General features: G+C 37.4%; 3 protein-coding genes across 4 annotated transcripts; 1 reads left to right on the forward strand and 2 right to left on the reverse strand.

Annotated features, from left to right (window-relative positions):
* Positions 1–2,835: 2,835 nt before the first annotated feature.
* On the reverse strand, positions 2,836–7,515 carry LOC107045929 (protein odr-4 homolog). Its single transcript, XM_015268342.2, has 7 exons — positions 7,155–7,515; positions 6,128–6,307; positions 5,850–6,052; positions 4,326–4,680; positions 4,016–4,226; positions 3,151–3,333; positions 2,836–3,093 (listed from the first exon to the last, which is right to left on the reverse strand). The coding sequence occupies exons 1-7, from the start codon at positions 7,248–7,250 to the stop codon at positions 2,939–2,941; spliced, it is 1,383 nt and encodes a 460-aa protein (XP_015123828.1). The 5' UTR covers positions 7,251–7,515; the 3' UTR covers positions 2,836–2,938.
* Positions 7,516–8,723: 1,208 nt separating this feature from the next.
* Positions 8,724–14,038, forward strand: LOC107045942 (kinetochore protein NDC80 homolog). The gene is made up of 3 exons (XM_015268365.2): positions 8,724–9,088; positions 10,465–11,030; positions 12,352–14,038. Exons 1-3 carry the CDS (start codon positions 8,878–8,880, stop codon positions 13,459–13,461), a joined length of 1,887 nt encoding a protein of 628 aa, XP_015123851.1. The 5' UTR covers positions 8,724–8,877; the 3' UTR covers positions 13,462–14,038.
* Positions 14,039–14,223: 185 nt separating this feature from the next.
* On the reverse strand, positions 14,224–23,593 carry LOC107045941 (nuclear factor NF-kappa-B p100 subunit). 2 transcript variants are annotated; one of them, XM_015268364.1, is made up of 5 exons: positions 23,498–23,593; positions 21,207–21,368; positions 20,277–20,437; positions 16,094–18,328; positions 14,224–14,578 (listed from the first exon to the last, which is right to left on the reverse strand). In XM_015268364.1, the coding sequence occupies exons 2-5, from the start codon at positions 21,343–21,345 to the stop codon at positions 14,465–14,467; spliced, it is 2,649 nt and encodes an 882-aa protein (XP_015123850.1). In that variant the 5' UTR covers positions 21,346–21,368; positions 23,498–23,593; the 3' UTR covers positions 14,224–14,464. The 2 variants fall into 2 exon arrangements, with proteins under 2 accessions (XP_015123850.1, XP_015123849.1); XM_015268363.2 differs by having other exon boundaries at positions 23,245–23,593.
* Positions 23,594–23,809: the final 216 nt, after the last annotated feature.

A 23,809-nucleotide genomic window follows, 5' to 3' on the forward strand; every position in this document is an offset into this window, starting at 1 on the left:
AATTTTTGTAATAACCTTTCTTGTAGAGCGTATTAAGATCTCCAAAAAAGGTTTCTGTGAAATTATCGCCATCTCCCTCAGCTAAGAACTAAGTCGAGTTGAATCGTTTTTCCGCTTTGCTCCTGACTTCACTAATGGGAAAACTCAAATGCGCGGAGAATGGAATGCAATGAATAGGTACAAGTTAGATAATTGTATTATTTTTTTATGGAAAACTTGTTGAATGATGTTATCGAACAATTAGGCACAATTGTAAAGACATTATTGTGATTACGTTCCTTGTGCCTTGCCATTAATTTTAATTTCACGCTGTCGCAAATTTTTACATTGATGGTCTGCGGTATTAATGAGCCATTGGAGCAATTTAATTTTCTTCTTTTTGAGGGGAGGGAACACATAGGAAAAAAATTTATAGAAAAATTTTCATGAAAATTTCAAGAATTCGATAGAAAATTCTGTTGAATTTCTATTAGTTTTTCACCGATTGTATTCAAATATTTCGCAGCTCATACTTTTTTTTTCTTCAATAGAAACGATAGATGGAAAATATTCTATTTAAAAAATCAGTAGAATTTGATTTTTGTATCCAAGTTATTCACATGTTTTCCATAGAAACTCCTTTGATTTAAGTTGATAAATTGTTCTGTTCAATGTTTTCATGGAAAGAAGAGAAATGAAGTGCAAAAACTGGGAAAATTCATGTCGAGGAATTCCTACAGAAAATGTCTCAATAGAACAAGTTGTACGGAAAGATAAAATTCTACAGATTTTTTTTCTATTAAATAATTCCTGGTAATCATTTTCTGCGGAATTCTTCAGAAGAATTGACCAGACACTAGTCGAATTTTTAATAGATCGAGGAAACCCTATAGACAATGTCTCAATAGAAAAAGTTGTATAGAAAGATCTATGAAATAATTCCTGTTAATAATTTTCTGCGGAATTCTTCAGGAGAATTGACCAAACACTAGTAGACTAGTATTTTTAATAGAAATTAAATGGAATTTTCTACAGAATTCGCTAGATTTTGGGGGGAATTTTTGGCACGTGAAATGTTGAAATTACGTGCCACTTTATGGATTTGGGCAGCGTGGATAATTTACGGGTGAGTGAATGGAGATTGAGGGGTAAATGACTTTATTGCAATCACGTACACGCATTACTGTAATAATTGCGCACAATTGAATTGATTTAGTTTGTTATGCTTTAATTGCTTGAGTCCTTTGGTGTGGAAAAAATCGGTTAAATTTTTTCGACAGAACGATCAATATTGGCATTCATTCTTTGAGACTTGTCGTATTTTGCATTAAGAGCTTGTCTATAGAATTGGAAATTCCGACATTCTAATGGCACGTTGAAATGAAAATGTTGCGTTGAATGGAGAAATTGGTAAAAAAATGTGAATAATTTACAGAATGAAATTACAGAGATTTTTTCCGAGAATAATCATTTGGGGAAGTTTAGTGTACAGTGTTATTAGAAGGAGAGAAGATATTTATGTAAATAATCACCGAGATTGTAAATTCGTTGTAAAACTTCCAGAATGGTTTGTGAAGGGTCTAACTAAAAAGACTAGATGAGGAGTGAGATTTTTTGAAAATGCGGGCGGAGAGCATTTCAATGTTTTACATATATATAAGTGAAGAATTATATAGAGATATACGAGAATATGAAACTGACAAATACAATTAAAACCACTGCCTGATAATTCTTATAAAGTAATTTTTTTTTGTATTTCTTGCAATTTCATGCAAACTGCTAATTCTCCATTTTTTCGAGGCATAACTGAATGTGTAAATCTGATTTGTAATACTTTCTGAGTGAACATTCGAGAAACAGTCATTTACTTTGATACCCTTCATCGATACAAGGAGTTGATGTTGATAATTGTTGGAACAGAATGATTGATCGAGATTTTAATTCGCCTTTTGTACATAAATTGTGAAATGACTCTACGTGTATATACTACTACTACATTATACAAATATTATTAGAAAGACTATTATAATATAAATGCAAGTTGAAGAATGGATTTATTCTCTTTTTTTTTTTATTTAAGGCCCGGGTGTACTATCTTTCGAACGTTATCTCCATGTTTTTTTTCATCTTTCGTCATCTGAAATTGTCAATTGAGTGATTGAGTCCTGCATCATGCAGAAGTTTTGAAAAATTATGAATGGATAATCAAAAGAAAGTAGAAGAAATTCTTAATTTTTTCAAAGAGCATTTTTAATTTATATTCAGAATAAGTTGAATAACAAGAAATTGAAAAATGTATCTGATTTACGGTAACAAATGGCGGCCTATCACCCGAGAAGTTTTGACGGGCGGAGATTTTTTCAACAGATTAATTGCCCGTCAAAACTTCTCAATAATTTTCCATTTTACTGAATGGAAAATTATTATTCTTATCAGTACTCCCAAGAATAAAAAAAAGTTGACAAAAAATTTTTTTTAAATGCAATTAAATGAAAAAATAATTTTTTGTCAACTTTTTTTAATTCTTGGGAGTATTAATGAGAATAATACGAATGAATATCTCTTTCTATTAGGGGGGAGTGGGGCAAAATGAAACAGTCAAAAAAACAACTGTTTGACGCAATGCAAGCAAAAAAAATTTGCTTAAATGCAATTGAATAAAAATGTTTTTTTATTCAATTGCATTCAACAAATTTTTTTTTTGCTTGAATTGCGTCAAACATTAGGTTTTTCGGCTGTTTCATTTTGCCCCACTCCCCCCTAATATAGAGAAATGTTCATTCGTTGTTTCTCTCAATGCTTCACCAATGAGAATCTCAAAACGTGGAATGCACTTCACGACATGTGACAAGAATGTTTTCCTCCAGAAGTGGTTTTATTTTTCATTAATAATATCGTATTATAAAAAAATCCATTAATAACGGATAAACATGGTCTCGTGGGCCTTGAGAAATCTAAATTAGTAAAGATAATGGATGATAATGGCAGCTATGAGGAACAGTACTGTAGCTGCTAGGCCAGAGGCGTACATCATAAACTGATTGTTGTCAACAAATTTTCCATGTTCAGTCGGTTCGGTCTTCATCTCGTTCTGACAGTAGAATTCGGAAGGATCTGTGGGTAATCGAGTTTGAGAAATAATTTTCGGGGATTGGAGACAATAAAACTCACCAACTTGCAACTCTAGCTCTTTTTGGACACTGCTCTCTTGGACTTCGAGGTCCAGGAGCTCTTGGAGGGATATGAGAGCCTCTTGGGGACCTTCGCCAGGGAACAAGTAGTCTGATAATGTTATGCGACTCTGGGGTAGGGCGACAAGAACTCTTCTAGGAGGTTCATGGAGAGTGAGGTTATCTGGAATCATTCAAATCAATTTTTCAAGAAAAAATATGAATTTAGTAGCGAAGCTGTAAAACGGTACAAGTCGATTTTGATTTTTGCTTAGTTTTCAATGAATATCTCGCAATATGAGGCAGATAGCAAAATTTTTGTCATAACCTTTTTTGTAGAGCGATTTGAGAGCTACCAAAAAAGTTGTTACGAAAATTTCGATATCTCCCTTAGATTCGGAGATATTACTCGAAGACTCAGCTTCTACCCACGAATTTTCATAAAATTCAGAGAAAAACAAGTGGATAATTGCATTTTTCATGTCTGAGCATAACGATGGTTGCGAATAAATTAGCAGTTTGCTCCAGAAGGAGTGAGATTCTGATTCTAATATATTGAAATTATTTTTTGAGCCATTTGTTTTTCTGTGCAGTGCGGGAAAAAATTTAGGAAATCAGTCTTCATGATATTGGGTGAGAGGCCGCCATTTGTCACTGTAAATCAGATACATTTTTTAATTTCTTGTTATTCAACTTATTCTGAACATAAATTAACAATGCTCTTTGAAAAAATTAAGAATTTCTTCTACTTTTTTTTGATTATTCATTCATAATTTTTCAAAACTTCTGCATGATGCAGGACTCAATTGACAATTTTAGATGACGAAAGATGAAGAGAAAACATCGAGATAACGTTCGAATTTTACCTTCAGGCAATTGATTTTCCTCTTCCAACAAACTATCCCAATGCATTTCCAATCGACTCGCCAAGGACCGCATGATATCTTGTTTAATCGCATCCGTTGCCTCAGCAACAGTTGACTTTTGGTGGACAAAAGTTCTGCTGCCAATCTGCCCCACCAATCTTATCGAGGCAACGCAGTTCACTTCCCTGATTTCCTTCTCCGATTTCTTCGACTGACATCAGGATAATTATAGTACAATAAAAATAACACCTTTGCTCAAATTACCATTTGAATTTGAATTGAAATTCTTTCAGAAATTTCTTTCACTTACGCATGGAACGTAAATAGCAGCTTGGAGTGATTTATCACTGGTATCTGATTCGTTGCTCTTCGATTCCTTCCTCTCCTTCTTCTGATTCCCAATAGTTTCGATTAATTCATCGGACAGTCTCCTGTCACCTTCGATTATAACGAGGGAAGAATTCACTACATCAGCCACGTCCTTGAGGATTTTCTGCAGCTGCTGTTTCAAGGTCTCCGATTCCTGTCCATCGACAATGGGGAACGTCTGGTCGAAGTCCAATCTGGTCTCCAGCTGATACCATTTTGTGATTTTCGCTTGGAATTTCCAATCCGCATTTTTCATTGAGTTATTCGGTTTAACATCGAAGGACTTGCAAACAAATCTGGAAGAGGCAATTCTGTAGGTAGACATTGAGATGATGATTGATTAGTGGAGTGGTAAAACGGGATACTTTGAATTGATGACGTTGTTTAAATTTTTTCGACGAAATGACCTATTACTCACAACGCCCCTTCAGTTTTTGCCACATTTGATGTTTTGTATTAATAATATCCAAGTTTACGGAGTTTTCTTTACGGTTACGAAGGTTATTTTACAATGACTGCATTTTATGATTTCAAATCTGTTGGTCTGAACTTGAATCTCGATATTGAAGCGTTAGAAAACATTTTAAAAATAAAAAAAAATAAAAAGTTTACTTTTCGAGGAAGATTGATGAAGTAATTTAAAACTTGCAATTTTATAAAATTAGGAGCATTTTCCATAAATTATTTTTACCAATTTATCCATATTCAGAATTTTACCGGAAATCGATTTTATGCCTAAAAAATGAGGTTCCCGAAAGTTTAAACAATTTCAATTATTTATTCATAAACAACGAATGTAAAAAAGAATGATAATTCATGAATGTTAAAAAATAATAAATGTGTAAAATGTAATTTGAATGACGCTGAATATTCATGATTTTTTAAAACAATTTTCTCATACAATTTAATCGACAAATTTGATGATTTAAAATGGTTGAATGTATAGTGTGGTCTATCCCAAACTGTAAAAGATACTTTGGCTTTTCTACTTTTGTAGTCGATCAACAGAGCTTTCTCAATTGATTGATTGAGACAGAAGACATCGAAACGAATATTTTGAAAAAAAATTAAATTTGTAGTAGTTTTTGAGATATTTGCGAAAAACGATTTAGAAACAAATGGCGATTTCTCAACAACGGCTGGATCGATTGGGGTGAAATTGAGCACAGAGTTAGTTCTCATTAATACCTACAATCTGACAAAATTTCCGATTTTTTGGAATTATGTTAGTCCTTCAATTCTTCAATTTTCTAAAAGTTGACCACCAGGCGGGCACACGAGATGGTTAAACTTCCTATTTTTACGTTTCAGAAAATTCTACATCATTTCCAAGCACAATTAGACTATCTAAAAACATAACAATTTCAATTTTTCCACTTGGAAGCAAAATAAGTTAGATATTTTGTTTTACCACTTCACTATCTAAGTAAAAAATTCACGCAAATCATGAAAAAGAGTAATATACTTCTTCGTTAAACTGTTGAATGCGAGAATGAGGCTCTCCCGCGGATTATCCCCGTATAAATACGAATTAGATTCAAAATGTTTGTGAAGGGAAGAAATAATGGACTTCAATCGTTGCGTGGAATCATTGTCACTGAAACAGTCACTGGGTCCAACCACAAATATTCCCAGGACCCACATCCCTCCTGGCAACATTCTCGTAACCTAATGAGAATACACAATTAATGTCCCATTTCTTTTCACTAATTAATTTAACTAACGAGGGAAATTTTGTCTCACGTGTATGGCATGGTCTGCAACCCAACTGCTCGGTACATCCTTCACTGATTTTATGGACTTCACTGGGGACTCTTGCTGAACATTAGTCGTCGAACCGATGAGGGTCTCTTCGATGACGTCCTTAGGAGCCGGTGGTGGAGTTCTCGCCAAGTGAACAACATAATCGCGTTGATCCGTGCTCTTTATGAAGTACAAAGACACGAAATTAAAGGATGAAATAATAGGCGTACGAAAAATTTAACAGAAAGATTGCCTAGCGAATTCGCAAGACAATTCGATTAGATTTCTATTCAAGGCCCGGGAGGATTATTTATCGAACGTTATCTCGATGGTTTTTCCATCTTCACAATGTAAAATATAATATAAAATTTACATCAGATTTTCGATCATGCAGGAGTCCCTAAAAATTATGATTGTACAATCAAAAAAAGTAGAAAAAAAATGAACATTTTCAAGCGTTTTTAATGAAGATTAAGAAATAATTCCGATAGAGAGGAAATAGTGAATGGATCATTTATCATGGTAACTAACGATCTGACAGCCATTGACTACTGTGACAAATGACTATCTAACAGCCATTAGACATATCAAATCATTAATTTGCAATTTCCTCCCTATTGGGTTTATTTCCCAATATTATTCTTTTATTTATTTATTATTCAGGGGCTTTGACATTTTTTCAAATGTTAATGAGGGGTTGAAATGTTGATGAAATTAATTTTTTTTTTCAATACAAAGAACAATTCTTTCCCTTTGTGACGAGCCTAAACTGAGCTCAATTGATAAATTTGTTTCTGAGTTATGAATAATTTAAAAAAGGTCCAAGTGTCCATTTTACCCCACCCTCCCCTACGTCTCCTAGACCCCCAATTTTCCAAAATTCAACACCTTGGCTCTGAAAACTAGAAACTTCCTTGCACCGGGTTACTCCTTCATCCGTCAATTACGGTAGAAATCATTCAGAGTTTGTCAACATCTGGTGACACTAACCTCAGCAATTAAACAACTTTAACAAAACAATCCAAACCTGTCCGAGGATGAGGCCGACAGTGTAAGTGTCCAGATCCGACAGGCTGATCAGATAATTGAGGAGGCATTCCTCGGCATAAATCGATCGTCCCATTACTCCAGTATTTGTGGTCCTTCTTGGCTCCTCAAACACGTTTCATCAAATAATCTGTTGAACACATCAGCTGATCACGACTGCATCTGCGTAACCCGCATGTGGCTCCTTTGAGGAGACGTTAATATTTATTCATGAGCAGCTGGAAAACTGATTGACTGATGGAGAATTCATTTTTCGGGAGTCGGTCGGGGTGGGAAATTGATCATTTGCACCCCCAAATTGGAGAAAATAATAAGTCAAGTTCTCGCGGGGAGATATTTTGGAGATGAGCCCATTATCGTCCGGTGGAGGGCACCACCAGTGGATTTCTTAGACAATGAGGTCTCACATAAATGAAGTAAAGATGCTGTGCCATAAACAAACTATATTTATTCAGTCAAACACTTATTAATTAAGTTTTACCATCATATGATGGGTCATGTGACGCATTTGCATCTCTAATAGACCTTTTCATTCTGAGAGTCACTAGATTTGCGGACACTTTTTTCCCATGTTAATTCCCCTAGGATTTGCGGACACTTTATCGAATTTACATATAAATCATGGTTTTTGAGCGCTCAAGTGTATATCATTGTAAAGTTCAATATTTATCAGAATTTTCCATGATTTTTTCGGAGATTTTTTCGTTGAATGAACGAAATAAATATTTCCCTTAGATTTCCAGAATGAAAAGGTCTATTGCGATGTTTGACCCTTGTGAGGCTTGACCCTTGCAACCCTGTCAACGGGGTTGTTCTCGCGCCAGAACAACTGTGTTGTTCTCAATCGCGCCCACTAGCGGTCAAAAAGGTCTAAAACTTCCTTGGTAAATTACTGTTTTTTTTCGTGTAGGAAACTTGGTAAAATACCGGTGGTAAGTAAAATACCCTTGCCGACCAACCCCTGCTTAGAGATGCAAAATGACCGTAATTTTTTAGATCGCGTCATATGACCAAAAAATGACGGTCATGTTACGCACAAATTTTCCAACTACAAATGATTGTCACAAATCATTTGTAGTTGGAAAATTTGGAAAATTGGAAAAGTTGGAAAATTTGTGCATGACGATAATAACTAATTTCCAATTTGTGACGGTCATGAATAAAATAAAATAGTTTCATCTATATGGATGGAAAAAAAACGTGATTTTCATTTCAAAATGCGGATTAGGCCAATACAAAAGGAATTCAACTGAAAATTGACCGAGAAAAAAAAAAGTTTCGTCTATACAGAGGAAAAATGACTGTCATTTTTTCTTGACAAGTTGCGTCGGTCACAGAAGGGGAGGGGGAGTCGTGACAGCCGTCATGAAAGCCTCGTCATGTGACCGTGAATGACGGTCACATGACCGTCATATGACGGGTCATGTGACGCATTTGCATCTCTACCCCTGCTTGCGCTGTTGGCGAGATCCGTCGGTAACGATGAGATCAGACTTGGGCGCAGCCGCCATATTCCAACCGACGCTTTCCCTCCACTTTTCATTCCCGTGGTGCGATGTCAGTTGATGTCAGTGGAAATAACTGTTCGTCTGAGTTTGAAAGTTGCTGATAGTTTACAGTGATTTGCAGGCGCATTTTGTCGGATATTCAGCCTCATTTAGATAATCAAAGGAACTCATTTTTCCTCGATCGAAATTACGAGGATGAGGCCAACATCGGTGGGACGTAAATCGTCTCTGAACCCGGTGCGTGTGTCAACACTGGCTGACAAGGGTTCAGCTCGGGGGGATTCACGAAAGACGTTGAAGCAGAGAGGGTCGTCTGTGGGTGATAGTTCGCAGATACCTAGACCCCGGATTCGAAATGACTCCACCGAGAGGTCCAGCATCAGGCCGTCGACGTCAAGAGCGACAGGTGATTATAATTATCGAGGTGACATGGGGGGGCTCATGTCAAAGGACGATATCCTCTTGCGGATGTCTTCCTTCAAGATCCTTGATTATTATGGTCTTCTTGACAAAATTGACTAGTACACACACTCAGGTGTCATTATTCGTGTTCAATACGCATAAGAGGGGATGGGGCAAAATGGATATTTTTGACGTTCTTTGTTTCTAATGTTTCGTTCGTAAGTTAGGAATCAATTGATCAAGTACTTTGGCTATTTTTAATTAGTGAAATGCTTTTCTACTTTTGTAGTTGAACATCAGAGCTTCCAATTGAGCCCCATTTGACTTTGGGCTTCCGCACATTTTACAATGATTTTATTATTTAAACTTTACAGGTCTGAATTTGAATTAAGATATTGAACCGTTAGAAAGCATTTTAAAAATCTGATAAAATTAGAAAGTTTACTTTTGGGGGAATTTTGATGAAATAATTTGAAAATTGCAATTTTTGAAAATTACGAGCATCTTTGACAAATAATTTATAAACAATCAATTTTCCAACATAAGTCATTTAAAGAAAAAAAGGTTTTCAAAAGTTTAAACAATTTCAATTATTTATTTATAAACAAAGAAGGTTTGAAAAAATAATAATTGTGTGCAGAATGTATTTTCAGTGACACGGAATATTCATGATTTTTTTTTCAAATTTTTTGCACAATTTAATTGACGAATTTGATGATGGAAAATCATTGAATCTATAGACTTGGCCCTTAGCTGAGTTTTCGAGGAATATCTCCGTATCTTAGGCAGATAATAAAATTTTTGTAATGACCTTTTTTGTAGCCCTTGATTCCCTCTACAAAAAAGGGCATGACGAAAAGTTGGCTATCTCCCTTAGATTCCGAGATATTCATTGAAAATTGACCAATAGTCGAAATCTACTTGATCTATTTCGCTACTCAATCTTTCAATGAATTAGTAACATTGAAAAAAAGTCAAGTGTCCACATTACCCCATTCTCCCATACCATGTGATTAACATCCCCTATCCATTTTCCAAAAATTGAATTTTTTCATGTTCGAGCAAAAACCTCAATTTCTGATGATTTTGAAAAAAAAAATGCAGTGATTAAAAGCGCAATTAAACTACTATCACTCAAAATGAAAATTTTTTGAGTGCTTGATACTTCATAGACATCTTTAAAGCGCGAGGATTGTAATTTTCGTGGCCAAGGTCATAAACTAAAACATTTAATTCTCCAAAAATAAAGGGACTCAATTCTATTTAATGGTTCATTCCGTCAAGAAAATACTGCGTCGACATTACCCCTTCATAAAGAAACTGCTAATATTTAAAAAAAATGTAAACTCCACTGACGATAAATTATTATTTCCCCAACAGCCACTCCAGTGACGAATCTGCGCCCCCCCAGTGAGATAGGAAGTCTAGCCAGAGGTCGTTCTCCCTCAGCGGAGCGTGCCAGTGTTCTAGGCACCACAAAGGGTACAAAAAAGGACACGAGACCGTTGAACGACAAGAGCTACCAAAACCTAATGCTGAGTAGGATCGACAACTTCTTCAGCGACACCCAGAAATCCTCGATGCTCAACACTACAGGAAGTTTGAAGCCAGTGTCCCTGAAAATATTCGTCAATGCCTCGGATTTTCTCCTGAAGCTCCTCGAGTACAAGCAGGAATTAAACCTCACCAACTACATGGAGGAGCTTCCAAAAATAGCCAAGAAGCTGCATTACCCTGGAGTAATGGCGAAATCCTGGCTGAAGACAGCCAACACGATGCACTCGTTTCCCCACGTCCTTGCCTGGCTGTCCTGGCTAGTGGAAATTTGCGAGGTCAAGGACTTTGCCAATCAGACGTTCCAGCTCAATGCTCTGCCCTTCAACGACTGTGCCGATGGTGAAGTGATAAATCGCAGTCTTTTCCTGTCACTCCTGGAGCTGTATCAGGTGTGGAATTCTATTTTACAAGATCTATGCGCGCGCTGATCTATTCATTTGTTGAAATGAAGAAGTGGAATTCATTGAATTTCATTTTCTCATGAATACGTTATAAATATTGATAATGAATCAAAGAGAATTCGACTAATGATTGAAGTCAATAGCGAAGTAGAGTAAAAGAATCTTACATTTTCAATTAATTGTCTTCAATTTTTCAAAATAATCGGTCTCCATAGATGGACAGAATTTATTAATTTCACCGATGATATATATACACATGTGAAATATATACATAGCTATATATATAGTATTTTTCCAGCCTGTTGTGATGGGGTTTTTTACTCGTGTGGTTGGCCAGTCCTCGCCTTCGGCTCGGAAGCCAACGCCACACGAGTAAAAAAACCCCATCGCAACAGCCCAGGAACAATATTTTTCTGTAGTGATTTTCAAGTTTTAGAGTTAGGGAAGTATGTAATACCAATTCCCAGACGAGAAATCGTGAGAAGCAGTACAGAAAAAAAAATTTACAACTGAAGAATTTGAAATTATGTCACTGAAGAATTTGAAAATGCCACGTATTTTTTTTTTTTAATAACTTCGTGTCATATATTGACAAATCAGAATTAAGGATTAGCGGTCAGGCAGTTTCGAGATATTTCGATATAAAACAACTTCCGTTTCTTTCATCTTTAGTAAACAGGAGAAAATAGGATTCCTCTGACTGGCTATATCCCCCTCTTGTTGAAGTAGAGTGAATATTAATTCTTTACATCCCTTTGATCTCATTTCAATGGAACTAAAGAAGGAAATTGCAAAGAGAGATCGATCGTCGTCAATCAGTATCAATAAAATGAAAAAATTTATTTTTCTGGCTTTTCGAAATTTTTCAAATTGTTTTCATCTTCTTAAAAAATGAAGGGAGCTTAACATTTTTTAATTTCTGTGATTGTATTCCGTTCACACAAACAGGAACTGCAGAAAATGTAAGGAAGAAAAATCAGAAATAAATTTTAAGAATCGATTTCACAATCTTGAAAATATCAAAACTTTTTTTTTAATAATGAAGAAAAACCAATGTATTTTCTTTCTATTATCTACTTCTGTTGAAAGAAAGTGAAAAGAAATTTTAATTTTTCAATGTCTCGGGAGAATTTTAAAATTGATATATTTTTTCAAATGAACCAATACCCAACAATTCAATTCCTATCCTCACATTTTCACAGAATACATAAAAAAAATAGCAAAGAATTCATTTCGGGAAAGAAAAATTTTATCTAATTTCAACTAATTTAAATTTAACAATAATAATATATTATTCCTTTTCAATCAGGTGTGGAATGACGGTAAAGAGGATGAGGAGAAGGCGCTGGAGGACAAGTACATCGACGGAATGGCTAACCAGTGTGGCTTCACAGACGAGGACGTTGAGCAGGCGCAGGCTGAGCTGGAAGAAACCCTGAGAAAAGAGCAGGCACTCCTCCAGGACGATCAGGTTGTCACTGATCAATTGAACGAACTCACCGAGAAATTGAAGATGCTGACTGAGGATGAGAGCAAACAGACAGCCCATTCGTCAGCTCAGGCGAAATATTTGACTACTATTGAGGCTGAAATGCAGCAGTTGGACGCTGAATCTCAGTTGTACGACAGGGAGAAACGAAAGTACGAGGATAAACACGATGAACTTAACGCAATTATTCAACAACAGGCGATGAACATTGAGGAGAGGGACGAGATTGTCCACCAGTGTTCACAGATTCAGGGGTATATGAACAGTTTTGATGACCATCTTGAGGAGATACAGAAAGAGGCCTGGGCGTTGGATATGAAAGCGTCGAAAGCTCGTGATCAGTTCGATAAAGCTATATTGGCATTCAACAGGGACATTGTTATCAATGTAACCAACGATATTGCTGGGGATTTGGATGAATTGAAGATGCCCGAGACCTTCCCCACGAGGGACATTGTGGAGGCCCTCAAGCAAAAGGCTGAGACAATCAACAATGTGAAAAATACTATTAAAAGGGAGTTGAACAGTTGTCAAACATTTATCGATAAGCAATCCACTAAATTGGAGACACTGCTTGATAAAATCAAAATTCAGGATCAGGAGAAGAATGAAATGGTGTTGAAGAGTAGTGAGACGAGGCAGTATATCAAGAAATTGAAGGAGAATGCTAAGGAAGAGGTGAACAAGTGGCAGGATGTCATTCAGAAGGCGCAGGCTGAGATCAAAGAGCTGCAGCAGTCGTGTTCGGATGATCAGGTGATGGAGAGTGAATTGGCAGAGGCCCAGGAGAAATTAGATGCTGTTATGAGGAGGAAAGTTCATCTGGAGCAATCGGCTCAACGATTTTTTGCAAAGTTTTTTGAAATCCTGGCATCTCACAGGAATGAGCTCCACAAGCAGCTGACAAAATGTCAAACTAATTCTTCGTAAATTTTCGGGGGAATTACTATAATGGGTTCATTGTCTTTTTGCATTCCTCATTTTTACTTTTTTAAGAATTGTAAATACATTGAGGAAACTTATAGACGACATAAATTAGTTACTTTTTAAAAATTCCTCGGGGCTTTGGCCTCTTCTAGGCATGAGATCCAAACAGCTGACTAAATGTCAAGCTAATTCATTGTAAATTTTTGGAACAATTGGCATTATGGATGGATTGTCTTCTTGCATTTTACAATTTTATCTTTTAAGGACTGTAAATATGTCGAGGAAATTTATAGTCGTCATGAATTAATACTCTTCTTAGGAATGAGATTCATACGCAGCATCTATTATTTTTGTGAATAACTGTAAATACATTGCAGAAAACTATAGTTGTCATAAGTTATCAGCATATAGAATAAAGAAAATAAATAGCATTTGATGAGTTCAATTAAATTGAATGAAATGCAGTATTACATTTTTATACGAATTCAAAGAACAATTTGATTGATAATTGAGACTTATTTTAAAAATATTTTCTTGATTCTTTCAGAAACATTTTTGGCGCTATTTTACATAAATATTGCAATTTTTTAGTTAAAAAAAAAGAAATTAGTTGTGTAGGAGTTAAATTTCAAAAAAGTAATTCGTAATTGAAAATTAGAAAAAATTAGAAAATATGAAAATCGGTCAATTACAATAATTTCATCGAGAAGCAAAAATTCTGGTAATGTCATAGAATAACAGGTGCAAAAATTATATATTACCCTATTATTACCGAAAAAATAGTTTATTCAATATATCATCTCTACATTATTCTTCATCTTTTATACATTTATCATCACTCAATTATTCGTCATACAAACTTTGTAAATAATATGATTTCATAATACTTATTGAACTATCCATGAAAAAATATAGTAAGTTCTGACATGCACAATTTGCGCTTGAAAAATTATTAGTCAGATTATGGTAGAAAAAATGCTTATGAATTGTTGGGATGATTTTGTTCTCATCGTGCGCCATGAGTCTTTTTCTTCATGATGTTCTCGATGTACTTGGCTGCCTCCTTTTGCTCCAAGTCCACAAGCAAATCGAGTAAGGTGCTCATTGTGAATCCCTGAACCTGAAAGAACGAGTCAAGTGACATTGTTTAATCTGAGCGTAGCTATTGCTGCTAATGAGTTAGCAATATGCTTCCGAATGGATTGATCTGTGATTCTAGCAGACAATTTTTCTCTTTAATGATCGACATTTGTCTTAAGGCCCGGGTGCACTATCTTTCGAATGTTACCTGGATTTCTTTTATCTTTCGTAATCCAAAATTGTCGATTGAGTGGTACATCATGTAGAAATTCCCAAAAATTATGATAGAATGTTAAAAAAAAATAGAAAAAATTCTGAACTTTTTCAAAGAGCGTTTTTAATTGAGATTCAGAATGAGTTGAAAAAAGTGGAAATTACAAATATCTGATTCGCTGTGGCAAATTATCTATTAGCTGTCATTTTCCATGGTGGATAACAAAACACTAACTCCTCATGGGAAGTGACAGCTAGGTATCTCAATCTTCAAAACAGTGGTATGTAGTCATCTGCCATTTTTATGTGATAAAAGTGTGATTCAAAAATTTTCCAAAATATTACAACTTTTTCAAAGAGCCTTTTCCGTAATAAATATCTCTGAGCAGTGTGGGAAAAGATTTACGAAATCAGTCTTCCCCCTGCAAGACATTGTGTGACAGGCCGCCATTTGTTACCGTAAATCAGATACATTTTTAAATTTCTTGTTCAACTTATTCTGAATATAAATTAAAAATGCCCGTTGAAAAACTTGAGAATTTTTTCTACTTTTTTTTTATTATTCATTCACAATTTTTCAAAACTTCTGCATGATGCAGGGCTTAATTGACAATTTCAGACGACGAAAGATGAAAAAGAAACATCGAGATAACGTTCGAAAGATGGTACACCCGGGCCTTAAAAGAGAAATTTTCAAATGTCTTAACAAGAGTGTACGTTAAGATAAAAATAAAAAGGGTTCAAACAAGTCTTGAGGGAAATCTGACTAGATAGTCGTCTCTTTCGAGACTCCTAAGTACCCGAAATTATGTGAAATTGAACATTACATTAAATTAGAGAAAAGCCGAAAAAAGGAAATATCTCGGCAACTTCGTACGGACAGGTATGCATATTTTAATTAATTAAGATAGAAGACATCAAGACGAATATTTTGAAAAAAAGAAAATTGAAATCGGTTGAGTAATTTTTGAGATTTTTACGAAAAACTATTTAGAAACAAATGGCGATTTCTCAAAAACGGTAGGATCGATCGGGCTGAAATTGAGCACAGAGTTAGTCCTCATTAATACCTATAATCTCACAGAATTTCACATTTTTTTGAATTATCATAGTCCTTTTATTCTTCAATTTCTAAAAATTGACCATCAGATGGACACCACAGTCAAACTACGTATTTTTACGTTTGAGACCATTCCACATAATTTCCAAGCAAAATCAGAGAATCTAAAAATAGAACGATTTCACTGCATCCATTCTGAGGCAATACATGAAAATACCAAAACCGTCAAACCCCAGTAACACAAGATCCTCAAACCTAAGTAGACACTGAGACATAACATACCTGCGCAAAAGTGAGAATAGTCAACGCAGGACTAGCCCCCGACTTCTCCAACGAATTCGACAGAAACGAATGGCAGCCAAGCCGTTGAGCAAGCGGCTTCCACCCATTGTTGCTCTCCAGAATATTCCCCAAATCCGTAATTTCATCCAACTCCAGCCAGTCCAGCTCCCCCTCATTATCCGTGTCCATGATCTCCTCCTTGATCTTGAGTTCAATCTCCTCACCCGCCTCAACCCCCGCCGAAAAAATGTCAACGACATCCTTATTCTTCGACGCAAGATCAAAAGACGACTGTCCCTCGACATCATCCTCATCATTGGAATCCGTCTCCTGCTTGATATCCTCCGCCTCCTCAGCCCCATCAGCTTCCTCCTCATTAGCATGACTGCTCGAGCCCCTCTGGTTATTCCTGATGGATGGATCAGCCCCATGTTTAGTGAGCAGCTTGCAGAGTTCCCGAGCCCGAATTCCAGTATCCACAACAGCCGCATGCAGCGCAGTATTCCCCCCAAAATTCTGTTTATTAACATTCACATCTGTCTTCTCCAGAAAATACCTGACAACCTCGATGTGCCTCCCCTCGACAGCAATGTGCAGTGCAGTACGCCCATACGAGCGCTCTGATTTATTGACATCAGCCCCAGCCTTGACAAGCAGCTCAACAGCCCGTACCGAGCCCGCCTGAGCAGCCAAATGGAGTGCAGTCCGGCCAGCATCATCATGCCGTTCAATATCAACTTTACCTTTAATCAAGGCATCCACACACTCCCAATTCTCTGGCATCTTCACAGCCTCGTGAAGAGCGTACGACCCATGACTGTCGCAGGCATTGGGATCACTCCCCAGAAGCAGAAGAGCTCGAACAATGTCAGCCTGATTGAGTAAAACAGCGTGATGCAGTGGAGTCTTTCCCGAGGCGTTCTCGATGCTAACGAGACCGTTGAGCTCTGGATATCCAGCTATCAGCGTCAGAATGTACTTGGCAACGTCCCTCTGGCCATAGCGAATGGCTGCATGCAGTGGAGTATCACCATGAGAAGTTCTCTCCCTCAGCATCTTCATCACACTCTGATCCAGCTTGAAGTTCTTCTTCAGGCATTCGACAACCTGTTTCAGAATACTAATTGCGAAGTTGGGACCCTCTGGGGCAAGCCGACGAGGTCGTGGCCCGTCCGAAGAGTACTCAGACACAAAGTCTGATTGCGGCTCGGCCAACGACATGTACTCTTCCAGATTGATGTTGTCTAGGCAATCTCGAAACTCAGCAGAGTCGCATTTTTCGTCCAGTAGCTTTCGCAATTCTGCTGATCGTTCGCTCGCTGTCAGGGGCGTCACGAAGGGCTTCCACGTGGCGAGCACGTGATTCGACATTGTTGTGGTTGAGTCGATGCCACTGGACAAATCAGCGCTGTCTGAGTACGACATTCGGGGGCGTTTTCTCTGGAGAAGATTGTTCATTGGTTTGTAAGTGAATTGCATGGGCTCTGAGGAATCGCCGTCTGTTGGCCTCTCCAGCTGAATGTAGACTGTCTTTGGCTCGGTGATGTCTCTGTCCTTGTAAGGGGGTGTGCGGAAGACTATTGCGTACTGGTGGTGCACATCGAGCTCTGAGAATTTTCCGTAGTCCGTCCATATTTCGTTGTCTTTCTCGTCCAGCTCGAAGAATTTGATCTTTATGTTCTTCTTGCCGACCTTTTCCACGAGGAGAAACACCTCCTCGTTGCCAGCACAGCTACTCGCGTATTTGTCGATTCTGCAGATTTTTAGTTCTCCGGTTAAGGCGCTCTTCAGGTTGTTTATTGTGTTCGAGTAGACTGGCTGGCTCTTCGGCTCCATGACGCCGTGCTCGTTGCGGACGAAGGCCTGGAAGCACAGGGCCACGCTGTTCAGGTCCATCCACTTCTGCGCGGATTCCGCTTCCATTCGGATCGCGGTGTCTTCGCGAACGCTCAGGGATTTTCTGGTGGGATCCTTTCTGCGGATCTCCTCGAGCTTCTCGGCTTTCATTTTCTTCATTAACTCGTCTTTTATGTGCTTCTTCGCTGTGTGGATTATTCCCATGCCCACGAAGGAGGCGATGTAGTCGTTCTCCTCGGACACTTCGAGCTCGTAGGGGGTGTCGCTCTCACTGTTGCCCTCGCGCTTCACCAGGTGGTGGGCGTGCGGTATTCGGCGCTCCTCGTTCTTCGTCACGATTGTGCAACGGATTATCATGGTGCCTATCCCGTTTAGCAGCTGGAAGATTGAGGATATACGAGGATATTTTACAGTTTAGAGGCCGGTATGAGTACACTGAGAGACAATCAAACACGGCAAACAAGTCTTGATTGGGCAAGCAAAGGCGCTAGTTGAAAATTGCCGAAAAGCAATTTGTTTGGGTCGAATTTGAAAGCCTCAAACGTGAATAATTTTTCTGCTTTCGACAGCAACGAAAGGTTTGGCTCAAGAGGCGGATAATTCACACCAGACGGGGCCTTTTCAGGATGAAAATATCTCATTAGAGGAAAATTTATCAACAAATATTTTATCCCCAAGTTACAAGATTACTGTATATCATTATTATTGTTTCATTTAAGGGTTCATTTGTTGTCTGTGATTATTAGATAGCCGAAACGATAAACGAAACGAGTAGTGCTACAAATGAACTTTCTTGAATGTACAGAGAATGCATTTTTTTTTGAACTACTAAATCTATTTTTGCGACAAAAATTTTTCATTCCGACGCACTCTCTGCATGTTTGGCACTAAAAATCCTTTTTTGATAATTTTCAAAAAAATATTTTTTGGCACAAGTGAGACTTGTTCGAGAACTTTGTCGTTTTTCTGTCAGTGTAGACCCAGGCCAGATCAGCAGGACTAAAAAGCGAATGCTGGGAATTATTCGTCTCAATTTTTTTCGGAAAAGATGGCGATTGGTCGACAATTTTGAAAAAAATGGGAAATAGGGATAATTGAGGGAGCTATGATTTTTTGAAAATTACTAGTTTTTGTCCGATTTTTTTTCCACATTGGCCCCATCTCTGCGGGGTTTCAAGATATCAAAAACGTCCTTTGGCACACTCAAAGAACGTGAAAATCCCTTCAAAATGAGACGTCATACATAACATTATCTTCAGTTTGACGAGGTTTATACGAAAGACTGTTTTTTTATCGTTAATTACTCAAAGAGCTAATTTTTGAAAAATCTGAAATTTTCACCAAAAATTGTCAATGAAATGTCAAGAATTTTGGCGCCAATTAGAGTTTGCCTTTCGCAGTAGTTCGGCGGATATTAATTTTTTCATTAAGACAACTATTAAAAATGATCGAAAATCGCTATTATTCATGCAATCATCGCCCAAATAAGTGAATATTCAATTAAATATTAGCAAATGATGAATATTAGGCTCCTTAAATCTTCTATTTTCAAAAAATCACAACTCCCTCAATTATCCACATTTCTCAATTTTTCTTTGTTCAAAATTTTTGTCTAATCTCCATTATTTCAGAAAAAAATTGAGATGAAAATCCCCTGCATTCACTTCGTTGTCCTGCTGATTTGACGTGGATCAGCTCCTATATCCAACCATTTTCAATCATCAAATTTTGTCAATTGCATTGCGTGAGAAAAATTTGAAAAAAATCTTGAATATCCAGCGGTTTTTAAATTAAATTTTACACAAAATTATTATTTTTTAAACATTTGTTGTTTATAAATAAATAATTGAAATTGTTTAGACTTCCAGAAACCTTATTTTTTAAGCATGAAATCAATTTCTAGTAAAATTGTGAATATCGATAAATTTGTTACGATTCCAAGCAAATGATTTTTAAGATGGGAAATTGAATGTTTATCAATTATTTATAGAAAATACTCGTAATGGTCAGTAGAAAAGCATTTCACTGGAGAAAAAGTAGTCAAAGTACTTGGATATCGTTAAGATGAGGCTATTTCAGCTCTCAGCTGAGTTTTCGAGGAATATCTCAGAATGTAAGGGAGATGGCGAGATTTTTGTAATAACCTTTTTTGCTGCTCTGAATTCATTCTACAAAAAAGGTGATGACACCAATTTTCCTATCTCCCTCAGGTCCCGAGATATTCATTAAAAACTGGCCAATAGTCAAAGTCGACTTGAATCATTTTACCGCTTTGCTACTGAAATCAGTAGATTTTTCTATTGTTTGCAATATATATTCTACCAACCTTGACAGTCGGCACTTGTCGCTTCCTCCTCGACGTCGAGCTGACACTGGACAAGCTCCCATGTGTCCCCATCATCTCTGATTTGTACCTGAATCGAAATTTCTCGACTGGCTGATCCAGGATTTCGATCTCCGGCGCATCCATGGGCTCAGCAGTGATACCTTGAACAAAAACATCAATTATGTTAAGGGTGCCAAGTGAATTTGAAAAAAGATTCAAAAAAAATTTTTTCTTTCCCTCCATCATTGGAGAAATATGTATTCATCCATCCGACGAAATTTCAAGCCCGCAACCGGAACTAGACATCGAGAAAATAAATGCGGACAATCCTCTATTTCGCGTGACGAACCTCGAGAAAGCATGGGATCAAATGGGTACGGCGGGTTGAAATATCTCTCTTATTCACCCCGGTACCCCATTGTTTTTTGTCGCCATCACATTGAACACATCATTCCCCATATCTTCAAATTTTTTCAAATTTTTCTTGAGTTCCTAGGGGGTTGAAACGTTCAATTTAATCAAAACTCCACAAGAGGCCGTGTATAAGACTGATTTTGTTTATTCAATTTCTCGATATCCATAAGTTCTAAAATTTTAAAATTGTCACCGATGTTCACCATCTGTCTAATACTATTAATTAAAAAAATTATAACTGTTGGTAAATGTCAATTTTCAAGGTCATCGCCAAATTCACTTGGCACCCTTAAATTGTTTTTTTGATCGTCTATACTGACGTCAGTTTTCATTCTATCGGGTTGATTTTGGGCTCAAAATGTGAGAAATCTGATCAAGATTATCGGAACATACATAACTCCAATACCGTCAAAGTGGGCCCTGTTCATGTGGACGCCCACAAATTATCAAGTAGTCAATTCGTTAATATCACTATTAAATTTTAATTGTTGAAGTAGTCACTCGAATAATAGGTACCTCCAGGCTCTCCCAGCCTCAGCAGAGTGCTCTCAGAGCACGACCCCAGGAAGTCCAAGTCCTCAGGTGACGACACCGCCATTGGGGACGCCATGCTGGATGACTCCGGGGAGCTCATGTACGGCGTTGTCACAGGCATGTGAGCTGACGCAAATGAAATATCTGCAGCAAGAGACATCGCATTACACTCGTTATCGTGACAATTGCAATGAGAGAAAAATATAATTCTCCTGACGATATTCCATCACCATCGAATTATAGTCAAAAAGTCCTCAACAATTTTCCATGGGTTACGGTAACTATGGCCGAAGGAGCAATTACTACAATGGAATGTAGTCATTGCAACTATTTTATAGTTCTCCTCACGATAGATTTGTCATGGTTAGGGAAGGGTAGGGTAAAACCGACACTTTTGCCTTTTTTTAAAATATTCATGACGTGTTGAATTGTTCATGAAATGGAATAATTTTATTTTCCAATTGAAAAACAATGATTCCTCTTTGTGATGAGCTTAGACTGAGCTCAATTGATAAATCTGTTTCTGAGTTATGAATATTTTTAAAAAAGTCACAAGTGTCCATTTTACCCTACCCTCCCCTACTTTTGAACTTTGGTTAGTTTAACTGCATTTTGATTTGCAAAAATTACGCTTGTCAAGTTACTATAGGGAAGGTGGGGGTAAAATGGACACTTTTGACTTTTCTAAAAATGTTGATGACAGGTTGAAATGGTGATGAAATTTAATAATTTTTTTTCAATGCAAAGAACAATCCTTGCCCTTTGTGATGGGCCTAAAGTGAGCTCCATTGATAAATTTGTTTCTGAGTTATGAGTAATTTAAAAAAAGTCTAAAGTGTCCATTTTACCCCACCCTCCCCTAATGTTGTGTGCCGCATACAAAAAAAATCGTATCGTTCACCAAAATGCCTCAACTATNCCTTGCCCTTTGTGATGGGCCTAAAGTGAGCTCCATTGATAAATTTGTTTCTGAGTTATGAGTAATTTAAAAAAAGTCTAAAGTGTCCATTTTACCCCACCCTCCCCTAATGTTGTGTGCCGCATACAAAAAAAATCGTATCGTTCACCAAAATGCCTCAACTATTTTCTTGTTGTAGGGTAAACTGCCCAGTAGATGGACGTTTGTTTTTTAGCAAATGAAAAAAAAAATTGATCGAAAAAAAATCGTCACTCAGTGGTGAAGAATCACGACAGTTGGTGAAAATTCAAAGCAACAATTCACATTTCAGTGTTTTTTTGCGTAATTTCTTATCCAAGAGTAGCTCGTCCATCTACAGGGCAGTGTCCATCTACTGGGTAGCTTACCCTGAATCGAATTTCAGATTTTTGTCTCAGTGTATTCACCTGAAAAGGAGAATCCTGGTCTGTTGATGTGGACGATCATCGAACAAAAATTACGCTTGTGAAGTTACTATATGTTATGTGCCGCATACAAAATAAATCGTATCGTTCACCAAAATGCCTCAACTATTTTCTTGTTGTAGGGTAAACTGCCCAGTAGATGGACGTTTGTTTTTTAGCAAATGAAAAAAAAAATTGATCGAAAAAAAATCGTCACTCAGTGGTGAAGAATCACGACAGTTGGTGAAAATTCAAAGCAACAATTCACATTTCAGTGTTTTTTGCGTAATTTCCTATCCAAAAGTAGCTCGTCCATCTACAGAGCAGTGAGCCTATTCACACCGGGGAGTTGGACACGAGTAGAGTTGAAGTAACTCGTCAGTGGAAACACAACGATGAGTTAGTCTCAGTGGAAACGAGACAGAAGTTGGCTATTATTTCCCATGTAAAAGGAAACCCATCGAACTCCTTTGAGTTTATGTCAACGCTAACAACACATCAAGTTCGTACGGTGTAAATAGACTCAGTGATTCACCTGAAAGGGGGAATCCTGGGCTGTTGATGTGGACGACAATCGAACGTCATTCTGCGCATGTCCCCAACTCAGGCTAGAGCAGGCAGAGTTCCAACGTTCGTCCACATCTCGCAAATATAATTACATTAAACTCAAATAAATTACCGTAATTGTAGAAACTCTGGGGGTCGGCGAGTGCATTGTGCAGTAAATTTATGTTGTCGTACTTTTCAGGCATAATTGAACATTGATTTTCAACTCGAGTCGAGGGGACGAGACCGGTGGAAATGGTTTGGTTATAGACACTCGGCGGAATGGGGTTGGGGTTTCAGTAAAAAATTGCAAAAACTGATGAATAAGGGAACATGCGATCGGTTGGAGGAGCACGCACAATCTGACTCGCAGTTGTTGGACTCACCTAGTCGATTGGTGTCTTGCAATTCTTGTTTATCTGGAATACGTCATCCAAGGCCTTGATTAAAAACGCTCGGTTCTTCCCCGAATGGAGCGTGCCGACAGCAGCCAATCACGTGGCAGCGTATCGATGAACTTCGTTGTGTTGGTTCGTCACGCATTCTTAGGTTGAATGTGGGAGGACCGGCGGGAGAGGGAGTTGGAAAACCCGGACAAAGGGAAACCCCCTAGGAATTATGTTTCTTTGTTTCGTTTTTGAAGAATTGTTGGTGGTGAATGCAGAGCTCTGCATTATCGCGCCGCAATGACTACTTTT

This window comes from Diachasma alloeum, unplaced genomic scaffold, assembly GCF_001412515.2.
Source record: "Diachasma alloeum isolate Michigan unplaced genomic scaffold, Dall2.0 Dall_scaffold_01136, whole genome shotgun sequence".
NCBI lineage: Eukaryota > Metazoa > Arthropoda > Insecta > Hymenoptera > Braconidae > Diachasma > Diachasma alloeum.

Bases quoted from the DNA above. Each gene is read 5' to 3' on its own strand.
- LOC107045941 (XM_015268363.2), bottom strand. From the start codon at position 23,317: ATGCCTGAAAAGTACGACAACATAAATTTACTGCACAATGCACTCGCC. The intron at 21,369-23,244 runs GTAATTTATTTG...CTCTTGCTGCAG, and splicing joins CCAGAGTTTCTACAATTACG to ATATTTCATTTGCGTCAGCT. The intron at 20,438-21,206 runs GTACCTATTATT...TTTTTGTTCAAG, and splicing joins GAGGCTGGGAGAGCCTGGAG to GTATCACTGCTGAGCCCATG.
- LOC107045929 (XM_015268342.2), bottom strand. From the start codon at position 7,250: ATGGGACGATCGATTTATGCCGAGGAATGCCTCCTCAATTATCTGATC. The intron at 6,308-7,154 runs GTTTGGATTGTT...TACTTCATAAAG, and splicing joins TCGGCCTCATCCTCGGACAG to AGCACGGATCAACGCGATTA. The intron at 3,334-4,015 runs GTAAAATTCGAA...GAATGATTCCAG, and splicing joins GGAAAATCAATTGCCTGAAG to ATAACCTCACTCTCCATGAA.
- LOC107045942 (XM_015268365.2), top strand. From the start codon at position 8,878: ATGAGGCCAACATCGGTGGGACGTAAATCGTCTCTGAACCCGGTGCGT. The intron at 9,089-10,464 runs GTGATTATAATT...TTTCCCCAACAG, and splicing joins GTCGACGTCAAGAGCGACAG to CCACTCCAGTGACGAATCTG. The intron at 11,031-12,351 runs GTGTGGAATTCT...CTTTTCAATCAG, and splicing joins CACTCCTGGAGCTGTATCAG to GTGTGGAATGACGGTAAAGA.